Here is a 13140-nt window from a genome sequence, read left to right as displayed (position 1 = left end):
TAAATCGTTGACACAAGGGGGAGCAAACAACTCAAAGACCCAAACCGTGAAGCACTCAAGTTCAAGTGTTTTATTTCTACAAAAAGCCACAGCAAAAGTGGCATAATAAAACAGTCCTTTTCTTTTCCTGATAAAACCTAAAATTCAAGAGTTTTCCTTAAAAATCAGAGGCTGGAAGTTGGACTCCGCTTGTTATGCGGCTTCTGGTGCGAGTGATCGGCCTGGAGCACCCACTGACTGATCCACAGCCAACTCAGCGGCGCTCCGGCACTGTTCCACTCCCTGGCGTGCCACGCCCCTTTCCAGACCGATCCAGCTAAAAAGAGAAGCAAGGAGAACGCCAGCATCCACGCGCCAAAACCCCGTCGGAAGATATATTCCTGTTTATGCTTTAAGCGAGGGGGAGCGCTACTTACAGGCGAGGTTCCTCCTCTGCCCTAATACTCCTTACTGGGCCATCTGTGCACCCTCCTGGCGCACGGATCCCGCCTGCCTCTCCCCCGGCTGCGCGTCCGTCTCTGTCACCTGCAGATTCCGTTCTCCTTTCCTCCAGACTCCTTTTATGTTGGCTTTAATCAGCCCCTGCTCATACCTGAGCGCAGCAATTACGCAGCGCAATTAATGCACTCTGCCTCCTCAGACAACTACTTCAGTCCAGTGCGCATGGATTGTCACAAGGGAAAAACAAACTAAAACAACCCAACATGCAGGAAAAATTCAAAAGTCTATAATAAAGGAAAAAATCATATAAAAAAGAAACATCAAAACATGCAAAGCTCAAGAAGAAAATACAAAGAAAAACAAATCATATCTTCCTCTCCAAACATGCAAAGCATAAAACTAACATTTAAATGAAAGAAAACCATAAATCATATTTTTCCCTGTGCAACACACTGACGTCACTGACGCAACAGTACGTGACATATATGCCCGTGCGCATGCATGCATGCAACCCATACAGGTATGGAAGCGATGATTACCCCCCTTGTTTCGGTGCCACCGTTCATAATAACCTTTGGCTACAAAAACTTTACATAAGGCGGGAATAAAAGTGCAGCAAACTGCAGCTTCTTTAGAAAAAATACACGATGCTTGGTCCACCACATCTAATTTTATCAGCCACAGTGCAGTGCAGGTGTACAGCCAGGGACATCACAGACATAAGGCAATAATTCAGGACCTCATTATTTCATGCAACCTCCCCTTGTCTTTGATCGACAAGCCCAGCTTTAAAAGCTTCATGGCAGTGGTAGAGGAGAAATATGTTGTGAATAATGTTTTGAATTAGCGCTAAATAAATAAACTGAATTGAATTGAAAATAATGCCCGCCAAGTCATTAAGTTACAAAAAGTTATTGCCACAATGTTTCTTTTATAAAAGTATTGTTATTGTCCTGCTATTTGTTTAGGGTTTTTTTTTATCTCTTGTAGTTGCTAACCTCCTATGTATTAATAAAAGGCAGGATTGTGATTGTGTTTTTTTTCCACAGTCCTCATTTTCACCTAAAAATAAAAGGGCAGACATTTACTGCTAAAACTAGAAACAGTTGTAACCACAAATGTCAGGTAAATACTGTAAGAAAATAGTTTTTTTTGAAAGAAAAAAAACTAAAAATGCAAAATGTATCTGGAAATTTTTTTTGCATGTGTGCTTTTTTTAATTGTATTTTTCATTTAACAGTTCAAGATAATGATCATTCCATAGATATAATAGCGACCTTTAAGCTATACCGTCTCATTGACAGAGATGAAAACACAAGGAGAAACAAGCAAGCACGAAAATTATTGCACTTTTTTTAATTAATCAAGTGATTAGAATTTTTTGTGCGATTAATTGATTATTGCGACAGGCCTTCTCAAGACTTGAGACTTGACTTGGACTTGAGCTCTCAAGACTTGAGACTTGACTTGGACTTGCAAAAAATGACTTGTGAACATGTCTGCCGCCAAGGCTGCCCTTTGTCATCGTTTCTGTTCATTAATTTTATGGACAGAATTTCTAGGCACAGCCAAGGTGTTGAGGGGATCTGTTTTAGTGGCTTTAGGATTGCATCTCTGTTATTTGCAGATGATATGGTTCTATTGGCTTTATCAGGGCATGATCTACAGCTCTCACTGTAGTGTGAAGCGGCCGGGAAGAGGATCAGTGCCTCAAAATCTGAGACCATGGTCTTGAGAGGGAAAAGTGTGCCTTCTCTGGGTTGGGGAGGATGTACTGCCCCTAGTGGAGGAGTTTAAGAATCTTGGGGTCTTGTCCAAGAATGAGGGGAAGATGGATCGATAGGCGGATTGGTGCGGTGTCTACTGTGAAGCGTGCACTGTACCGGTCTGTTGTGGTGAAGAGAGAGCTGAGCCAAAAAGCAAAGCTCTCTATTTACCGGTTGATCTACGTTTCTAACCCTCATCTATGGTCATGAGCTTTGGGTCATGACCTAAAGAACGAGATCCCAATACAAGCGGCTGAAATAAGTTTTCTCCATAGTGTGTCTGGGCTCTCCCTGGAACCTTGCCTTTGTTCTAGTGCTCTAGAACTGCAAATCTGTCCAATTATCTACAGGCAATTTACCGGTTTCCAATATGCGCACCAATCCTCTGGTGCCGACCTGGATAACTGGGGGGGGGATCCCACTCTAGATTACCGATGTCTCAGTAAAATTAAGTACCTTCTGGTGGCACCTACAACTTTCATCTCAGTGCTTAGAGAGAGCCTCACGTTCCTATGCCAGGGTCTTTTGGTTAACAGGTGGAAAAAAAACAGAATTGCCTTTTTTGTCCCCAAAAGAAAAGTTATCTTTTATTTTGTATGTATATTCTTTAGTATTATACTAATTTAGTGCATTAAAATTATTAACCTATTAATCTTTAATTTAGCTAGTTTTTTTTCTTTTGTTATTGTTCTTAGATGACATTTATATATTTAATTATTCTTATGGAGAAGAAGAGGACTTTGTTTGAGCTAATTTTCCAGTATTTGATTTCTAATAATCTTTAAATCTGTTAACAACCTGTTATTTTTTAATTTAGTTTTTGAAATTTAATTTAAACTGTGCCGACAAAAGATTCATCTTACCAAAAAGAATTGGTTTGTTTTGATCCTCCTGCTGACCTCCAGGGACCTCGACGCCAGAAGTCCTCACTCCCTGAACCTTCTAAACGGGGTATTGAGGATGAGTCAGAACTCTTCAGAACCTAACTGCTGCAAACAGAACTTTTGCAACACATTTCTCTTGAGTTTCAGAACTTACAGAGCCAAACTGGATGAAGACCATGCCCTGGGTTTGAGACTGAGGGGACCCCTGCTGTGAGACTGAGACAAAGAATCCCTGACTGTAGAGCTGCAAAACTGGATGAAACTCAAGCTTTTACAAATGGACATGGAAAAAGGTTTGCAGGTCTGGCATGATTAGGGACCAAACAAGCAATGTGTCTTTGATGATGCTAATCATATCGTGTGTTTACTGCTCAGTAAAGACAACGCTAATTGATGCTAAAGAATGGACTGCATGCTACGCTATGCTACAGGAATATGTGTTGAGCTGTTGCTAAAGCTTAGACAAGCTTTATTCACTAAGGATTTAAACACTGATATAACATTAATGTTCATGTGTTCCTCAAATGCTCATTAAATTTCCATTACCAAGTATGACCAAGAGTCATTTAGTGGAATCCTGATGTCTATTCGCTGCTAGCTATTTCAAAGAGGGTAAAGAATCATTTAGCTAAAGGTTTTTGGTTCTTGATTAAGCAAATCATTTAATAAAACATTATTTGGCCAAATAACGTTTTATTCACCTCATGGATTTGCATTGTGAATTGGTCTGAAAACATTCCAATTTCTTTAAAATTAGTGAAAAGCTAATTTGATCATATCCCAAATTATTCCAGATAAACTTTGGTTTCAAACACAGAATCCATCTTAAACTGTAATATGGTTTTCAACCATGCTTCCCTTCCTCTTTGTACATAGTAGTTAGTTTAGTTTAGTTGAGTTTTACTAGTCTTAGTTGAGAGTGTTAAACTGAAATACGTTTGACTTGGAGCTGAATGATTTTTGTTAATAAAATCTTATATTTTGAACAGAAGTTGTGGTGAATTTATTCCATGTATGTGCAGAAATAACTGTTTGACCATGATTAGTGCTCGAATCACTCTTTTATCTATTGTTCTAACACACAGTTAGTAGGATTGTGTGTCATAAACACTATATAACAGCTGAAATAATATCTGATTAAATAAGATATTCCCCCCCCCCCCCATACAGGGGAGGGCAATAAACATCTTAAAGTATCAGAAACATAAATTCCCAGCGGGCTGGGAATAGAATTTACCTATAGAATCACAACACATGTTATGAAGAATCTTTGAGAAAAATCTGTCTTGTTTTGGGAAGAGGCTATGTCTGGTCTAAAAACACCCTCACACAGGAGAACGATGTGGCCTTGAAGGTGAAACAGACTGAGTGAAAACTTTTATAGATAGTAAATAGGCTAAATTAATATATAATAGAAGAAAAATCTGAATTTTCCTAGAACAACATACACTTCAATGTTGAGGTTTGAATCTGCTTCCCCTTTCAACTGGGCGTTTGTCAAATCAACAAGGAAATCCAAAAGACATGCAGCAGAATACAATGGTGAGAAGATTTAATGCTGATGGTGAGACGTATCGTGTTCACTTCCTGTTTTGACTGTCACATCAAAAGATGAACACATATATATATATATATATATATCTATATATATATATATATAAATAGAGATAGACAGATGGATATGAAAGTACAGAGATTGTGTGTGTGTATAGATAGATACATAGATGCTATTCCTGAAGGCGTTGGTTTTACTTTCCCTCATGTTTTACTATCATGCTGGTCTTTTCATTTGACTTATGATAAAGACATTTATTATCATAACAATGTTCATTGTTTACTAATTCAAACATTAATTAAATACATTAATTCGCCATAATCTAAAGCAAACATAGAAAGCTGTTTCCTCCTCTCATTAACATCACCTAAACAGAATGGTTGTGCCTAAATAACCCCTTCCCCCATCAAACAAAAAACTCAAAATGTAATACATATATCGATATATAGATATAGATATCTATATATAGATATCTATATAGATATAGATAAATGTATATATATCTATATATACATATATATCTATATCGATATATATCTTTATTGATATAGATATATATATATATATACCTATACATAGGTATATATATATATGTATATATATATATATAGATATATATAAATATATATATATCTATATAGATATATATATAAATATATATATATCTATATATATATATATATATAGATATATCTATATCTATATATATATAGATAGAATATTAGATAGATAGATAGAATATAGAAAGAATATTCTAGATATTTAGAAAACATTTCACATCTCAATCTGTGTTCATTGGCATCGTAAAAATGTTTAAAATGCTTTTGGATTTTTTTTGTATTTTGTTGCTGACTGACTGAAAAATATAGAATTAAACCCAAGCAGCCAGCTAGCCGCTGGTTTTAGTTGTAATAGTAGCATTCAGTAGAATTGCTTTCTATAGACAAATTAGTGTTGAGAGTGGGATGCTGTAAGAATTTGCCTTTTAATCCAAGGTTGATGGTTTAAGACTTGGTCTTGGATTTGAAAGCTGCTATAGCACTTGATCAGTATTTTGGCCAAAATTATGAATTTGTAATGGTCTGGCCTTTTACCAAATTAGATTGGTTGTTTCCACCAAAAGATTGGTCGGTTGTAAACTCCCAACCAGATTGAAACCAAAAACTGTGGAAAAACTATTATTTTTGAACAAAAACGAACAACGCCTTTCATTTAGCTCATCATTGCCCAATTTGCATGAACACTTTCACTGTCTGCTTGAGCTAATTTCTCTAAAATGATAGAAATACAGCATATCTTAAAAGATCGTTCTCTTCTAAGACGTTTTACACATAAAAAAACGTACAAAAGATTTTTTTACACACCAATCAAGACAAATTTCAAACTTAAATTGGGGGAAAAAAAGAGAAATAGCAAAAATATCACAGATTATATTAATAACTGTAGTTATGCTTTCCACCAGTAGGTGGTGACATGTTAACATGAAGTTTCATGAAATGTGTAGTTAGAGAAGCATCACATCATTTTTCTAAGGGTGCCGATACTGTTGCTGCACCCTTTTTTTATTTTTGTGTGGAATTGTATCCAATTTGGCTTTTTGACAATATTTTTTGTTTTTTTCATTTGCTGCAAAAATAAATGAAGATATTAATATCTAGGGCTGGGTAAAAAAAAAAAAAATATTTAATAGATTTTTGGATCGATTCCTTTAAATTTTTGCAAAATCGATGTGTAGGGAATGAGATCAATTAGTTTTAGAGTTCGTGACGTTCACATTCAAATGAGCAGGCGTTTGCAAATGCTGAAACGAGTAACAAACCGCTCAGCAAGCTGTGCAAACTGAAGTCTGATGTTTGGAACCGTTTTGGATTTAAAACAACTAAAGATCTGTAAAGCGGAGGTCAGTTATTGTAGAAACGCTATAAATCTCAGAAATCATTTGACAAGATATCACGCTATGCTAACATCCAATAAGAAACCTTTCAGGGCTAAACGTGAGGCTTCAATTTGTTTCACTTTTCACTACAAGCTTTCACTTTTGAGACAGTTTTGTTTATATCTCAAGTGTAAACTATCAGATTTACAAGTTTGCACTTTGTGTTTAATATGACAGGAAAAAATTAAAAACATGAGTATTTTAAAAACACATTGAACCACTTTCATTACTGTAAAAGCAGATCGACAACTGCATGAATCGAAATTGAATCGATTAAGGACTTTGGCTAAAATACCCTATTAATATTAAAGCATTTGTAATTGCAATAAGTTGTTGGGAGGAATGGAGAATTACCTGGCAGAATTGAAGAGGTGCAAAAACATTTGGCCAGCACTGTAATTGGTTAATATTCAAGTGCAAACATGAAAAGGAAAGAAAATCAAAGAAACTTTGAATTAAAGTACTTCTAATCTAAAAGTGAGGAACATTTTAGGCTGAACTAAAAAAAAAAAAAAAACTTAAAAAACCCAGCTGGTTAACAATGAGATCATTTTAAAAATAGGCAGCAAACACATTTCCTTGTAATACAGTAACTTTCTCTGAGGTTAATTTGATCATTCTGTTGTTTTTTATGTCTTTTGCAGGCGAGCAGTAAAGGAGTTGGAGTAATATCTCGATCGAAGGGGGGCGACATTGCTCTTTCACTCGCTGCTTTTGTGCAAGGGGTTGAAGCTGTGTTGTGGATTAATGGCTGCAGCGCCAACGTCGGCATTCCCCTCTATTATAAGAACCGTCAGATCCTCTCGCCGCTGATGTTCAACTTCAGCAAGGTGATTCCCACCGAGTCGGGCGCTAACATTATTAAGTACGCTGTTGAAGACCCTCTGGCTGAGGAGAACGAAGGCAGCGTCGTTCCCATTGAACGAGCCAATGGACATTTCCTCTTTGTGGCTTCTGAGGACGACCTGAACTGGGACAGCAAGGGGTACCTGGACGACATGGTGGAGAGACTGAAGCGCCATGGGAAGAAGAACTTTGAGAGCATTACTTACCCTGCAGCCGGACATTTACTAGAACCTCCTTATGGACCGCACTGCCCCTCTGCTTTACATGGGATGCTCAGGTTTCCAGTGGTGTGGGGTGGAGAGCCCAAAGCTCATGCTGCAGCTGAACTCCACCTGTGGAAGAAGATGCAAGATTTCCTTCTAGCTCACCTGAGCTGCAGTGCTGCTCAGACTCAGTCCAAATGATAAATTTGGTCTCCTCTAGAGGAAATGTTCCAGGGTTGGTGTCCTTCAAATTTAAGAAGTGGCTTGAATGACATTATTGTTTCATGAATGTTCTGCAGCAGATTTTGGTGACTGTAAGAAAGTTGGTCAGAAGAATCAGCTGTGATAAGCAGTAGTACATTTAAGCCTAGAAGATAAACAGAAGCTAATATTAGGATACCTAATTAACTGTATGATGATGTAGGCAATTTTATTTGTATTGACAAACTGTTTATTATTCATTAACTGTTATTAATTTTTTTCAATTTAGTTTATTTATATTGCACCAATTCACAACACATATCATCTCAAAAAACTTTAGTTCACCAGATAACACAGTCAGATTGATTCAAATTATTCTATCTGAGGAAAACCAGTTAATTGCATTGAGTCATTGACTCAAAGGCAATCCCTCACACTAAGCATGCTTGTAGCGACAGTGGAGAGGAAAAACTCCCTTTTAACAAGAAGAAACCTCCAACAGAACCAGGCTCAGTGTGAGCGGCCATCTGCCAAGGCCGACTGGGGTTCAATAACACAAAAGCAGAGATACAAAAGGCAACTGAAAAAGGTGGCCGTGTCCAGGAAAGAAATACCAGTATTTCCTCACAACTCTGTCCTTTCTGACCACTTTTTAATAACCTTCAGGATTACTTTATTAGAGTTCTCCTCCCCCAAAAGAAGGTTCTACTTTAGCAGATCATTATCAGATAGTGCAGTTATAAATTTTGAAGAAACTGTTTCACTTTCTCCTCTGTGTCGCTGAGCAGTGCTGCAGAGTGCAAAAGCTTAGTTTACTCCCCTTCACAGGTTGATGAATTTGTTGATAGGGTTGCTAGTTCTCTGTGCCTTAGACTAGCGGTCCCCAACCTTTTTTGCGCCACGGACCGATTATATGTTAGACAATATTTTCACGGACCGGCGGGGGGGGTTAAATACGATCAAATAAAATGATACAACTGGCATAAAATCAAATACAAACAGCATACAAATAAAACTCACCATTAGGCTGGATTAGTGGGAGCCCTGAGCTTGTTTCTCCGAAACAAGCCGGTCCCATCTGGGCATAATCGGAGACAATGAAACACGAAGTGTGCTCCTGATGTCCAGTCTGCTCCGTTGCTTAGTTTCGGTCGCTGTAACCACAGAAAATCCCGCTTCACAAAGATAGGATGTTGGAAAGGGAAGCAGGTTTTTCAGTGCTTGTGTGGCGATCTCGGGATATTCTGCCTTCTAAAAAGTCTCTTCTAAAATCCCTGCTAATGTTTGAAACATGTCAAATATCCCTCTGTTCACTCGCCGTCCCCACAATTCCAGTTTGGCTTTAAATGCAGCTACTTTATCTGCTGCATTGAATACAGTTGTCATTTTCCCTTGAAGTGACAGGTTGAGTTCATTGAGCAGATTGAATATATCGCACAAGTAAGCAAGTTTTGCGACCCAGTCCTTGTCACTGAAATGTGCTGCCAGTGGTGATTTTTTTTCTGAAAGAAATCTCTGCAGTGGCTCCCGTAAGTCAAACACTCTGGCCAATGATCTCTCTTTAGATAGCCACCTTACTTCTGTGTGTAAGAGAAGGCGTCCGTACTCTGCGCCCATCTCCTCACAAAGCTGCTTAAACAGACGTGAGTTAAGGGCATGCGCTTTGACGTGGTTAATAACTTTAACGACATCATTCAGTACGCTGTTTAGTTCAGGTGACATTTTTCGGCTATCAGCCCTTCTATCAGCTCGAACCAGTCTGGCCATTCTCCTGGCATTTCAGCCCACACAACTGCCGATCAGCAGTTTCTGAAATACTCAGACCAGCCCTTCTGGCACCAACAATCATGCCACGTTCAAAGTCACTCAAATCCCCTTTCTTCCCCATACTGATGCTCGGTTTGAACTGCAGGAGATTGTCTTGACCATGTCTACATGCCTAAATGCACTGAGTTGCCGCCATGTGATTGGCTGCTTAGAAATTAAGTGTTAACGAGCAGTTGGACCAGTGTACCTAATAAAGTGGCCGGTGAGTGTATATCGCACATAAACAAGTAGTATTGCCTTGTTGTCTATATCAGTAGACTCGTCAACCTGGATTGCATACCACGGCGATGTATTAATCCTCTCCAACAGTTGTGTCTCAATGTCCTCTGCTATTTCATTTTTTCGCCTAGTGACGGTTGAAGCCAAAAGAGGAACCTGTGCTATCTTCTTAACTGCGGCCTCTCCTAGAAGTTCACGGTAAATGTCTTTTGCAGCGGGCAGGATCAATTCTTCACCAATAGTAAAAGGTTTCTTGGCACTAGCAATACGGTTAGCCACTAAGAACGATGCTCTCAGAGCACTCACATTTGTTGATGTGGTGGCCATCAGTACTTGCTTCTGTCTTTCTTGTTCACGTTTTTTTCTTTCAAAAAAGTCCAAAGGTGTGTCTTTTAAGGCAGGATGCTTAGTCTCCAAGTGCCGAAGCAGCTTTGAAGGCTTGATTGCCTCGTTTGCTAGCCTGTTGCCACATATTATGCAGAGTGGGTTTGGCGCGTGAGAATCACCTTGGGCGATAAATCCATATTTTAAGGCCCCGTCCACACGAAGTCAAACCCTGGCCTAAACGCACAAATTTTTCACCAAACCAGCCTCTCATCCATACGAAGCCGGCGTTTCGGGGGTCTGTAAACGATCTTTTTTTTATTAAGCCTTCAGAGTGGGAAGATTTTGAAACGCCGTTTTCGCGTTTCCATCTTTAAGCTCTAACCGCATTTTTTTTCTTACACGCATGCGTCATAGCGTCGCCTCTAAACACGCATGCGCGACACAGTATCACAACAACAATGGCGCCGTACTGTGTTGAATGGTTGCTGCTCATGCTACTCACCCTGCTGTCGGGCTTACAACAGAATGTTCTTCTTCTGGAATATCTCCAGGAAGAACAGAGCAATATCGACGACATAGTTCAGCACCTGAATTTGACTGAACCACGAAAATGGACCCGCAGGGCAACCATGTATAAATATTAGTGCGCATGCCCAACATTTCGTTGCCTGTTTTCGCCTATTTTTGCTTTGGCACCACAGCGCCACTTACAGGCCTGGCATACATTTTGCAGCGTTTTCATGCATTCGTGTGGACGATCACATTTACTTTACGTCTCCGTCTTTACGACAAACATTCTGGAAAATATTAGCGTTTCGTGTTCGTTTTGACTTCGTGTGGACGGGGCCTAAGTAAGACTCGTGATATTGTCTTTTAAATGCAGCTTTCATTTTCTTGGAAGTTGTAGCCTCTTCTTCTGTCTCCTCATTGGGCCTTTTCCGCTTTCCAAAGAAGCTGTCCAAACAGGTCTGTTTCGTACTCAATTTTGCTAGCTTTAGGTCTTTTGACTGGATTAACATATGACGTGACCTGAATTAACCTGTGTCAAGAGGCACAGATGAACGGACTCATGTAATTGGGAGAGAATACCCAAATTTTTTATATTTTTCAAAATAAAATATCTCTCAGACTCTGATCATTGATAAATTATTTATATATATATATATATATATATATATATATATATATATATATATATATATATATATATATATATATATATATATATATATATATATAATATTACTATTATGATAATTAATTTTTTTTTTTCTGTGCGGCCCGGTACCAAATGACCAACGGACCGGTACCGGTCCGCGGCCCGTTGGTTGGGGACCTCTGCCTTAGACAACGCAGCTCCTCTGAAAAAAAAAAAAAAAAAATATATATATATATATATATATATATATATATATATATATATATATATATATATATATATATATATATATATATATATATATATATATAATATTATTATTATGATAATTAATTTTTTTTTTCTGTGCGGCCCGGTACCAAATGACCGACGTGCCGGTACCGGTCCGCGGCCCGTTGGTTGGGGACCTCTGCCTTAGACAACGCAGCTCCTCTGAAAATGAAAATGTTAAAAATAGAAAGCTGGCTCCTTGGTTTAATGCAGAGCTGCGCACTTTGAAGCAAAATGCTAGGAAACTGGACAGAAAATATTGCTCCACAGGCCTGCGGGAATCATACCTAATCTGGAAAAATAGTTTACTGCTGTTTAAGAGGACCCTTTGTAGAACAAGAGCAGCATATTTTTCCTCATTAATAGAGGAGAATAAGATTATCCTAGATTTCTTTTTAATACAGTTGCCAAACTCACCCAGAGCCGTAGCTCTGTTGAACCGCCCATTCCACCTGCTCTAAGCAGTAATGATTTAATGGGATTCTTTATAAATAAGATCATTAGCACTCCTCTATCTGCGATTGGTTTGTCTCTATAGGGTTAGGCAGCATCTGAGGTAGTCATGGAATCTGAACTGGGTTTAGACTGCTTTGATCCAGTTGAACTCTCAGAGTTAGCAAAACTATTTTCTTCATCTAGTACTTTAACACGTATGTTAGATCTTTTTCAAACCAGGTTATTTAAGGAGGTATTCCCTTTGATCTCCTCCATTTTAGATGTAATTAATCTATCTCTGTTACAGGGATATGCACCAAAGGCTTTTAGGTTTGCTGTAATTAAACCTTTGCTTAAGAGACCGTCTCTTGACCCAGACGACTTGGTCAATTATTGACCTAAATCCAATCTTCGTTTCTTGTTTAAAATTCTTGAGAAACTTTTTGCCAAACAGGTGTAAACGAAATGGCTCCATACATCCAGGCATTGTTTTCACCCAGCTCCTCCAACAAAGTGTACACCGGTATCTGAGCCCCACACATTGACTGCGAAGTTGAGCTAGCCAGGGTTAACTACCACCAGTGTAGGAGTATAGGCCCTGTGCTGCTACTGATTGAGAGCGGGGCACTGTGGGACAGGTGCCGTGTAGGACCTAATCTTCTGTGAGGTTTAAGAAACACTTATTTTAACAATTACAAATTACAAATTCATTATAAACAATTACCTTTCTTAATGTCCATTCGTCCATGGCTTGTAAATTTCGTCTGGTCTTAGTCTCGTTGACGAAAATAATTTTTTATTTTCATCATATTTTTATTTTCTGGAAGCAATTTTTGTGCGCCATCGTATCGTCATCGTCACGGGAAAAAGGGACGTTGACGAAATATTTTTGTCATTGTCCTGGTTGCCAAAATTAACACTGGTTGTGTGCAACAACACCACATTTAAGCAGGCGCATGGAGGATCGGGGTCTTCTCACACCCCTGTTCTCCGGCTGCCGCCCGGAGTCTGGGGCCTGGAGGAAGTGTGAGCCACCTAGTCGGTGGTTTTGGCTGGGGCCAGCTGCAGGGC

General features: G+C 38.8%; 1 protein-coding gene across 1 annotated transcript; it reads left to right on the top strand.

The window, feature by feature from the left end:
- The first annotated feature begins 4615 nt into the window (after nt 1–4615).
- LOC119775565 (acyl-coenzyme A thioesterase 1-like) lies at nt 4616–8129 on the top strand. The gene is made up of 2 exons (XM_038273584.1): nt 4616–4633; nt 7227–8129. The coding sequence occupies exons 1-2, from the start codon at nt 4616–4618 to the stop codon at nt 7830–7832; spliced, it is 624 nt and encodes a 207-aa protein (XP_038129512.1). The 3' UTR covers nt 7833–8129.
- The last annotated feature ends 5011 nt before the right edge of the window (nt 8130–13140 follow it).

This window comes from Cyprinodon tularosa, unplaced genomic scaffold, assembly GCF_016077235.1.
Source record: "Cyprinodon tularosa strain WSP-4 unplaced genomic scaffold, ASM1607723v1 ctg879, whole genome shotgun sequence".
In the NCBI taxonomy this organism is placed as follows: domain Eukaryota; kingdom Metazoa; phylum Chordata; class Actinopteri; order Cyprinodontiformes; family Cyprinodontidae; genus Cyprinodon; species Cyprinodon tularosa.
Note: the sequence above shows the minus strand (reverse complement) of the source record. Positions and strands in the feature narration are given on the sequence as shown.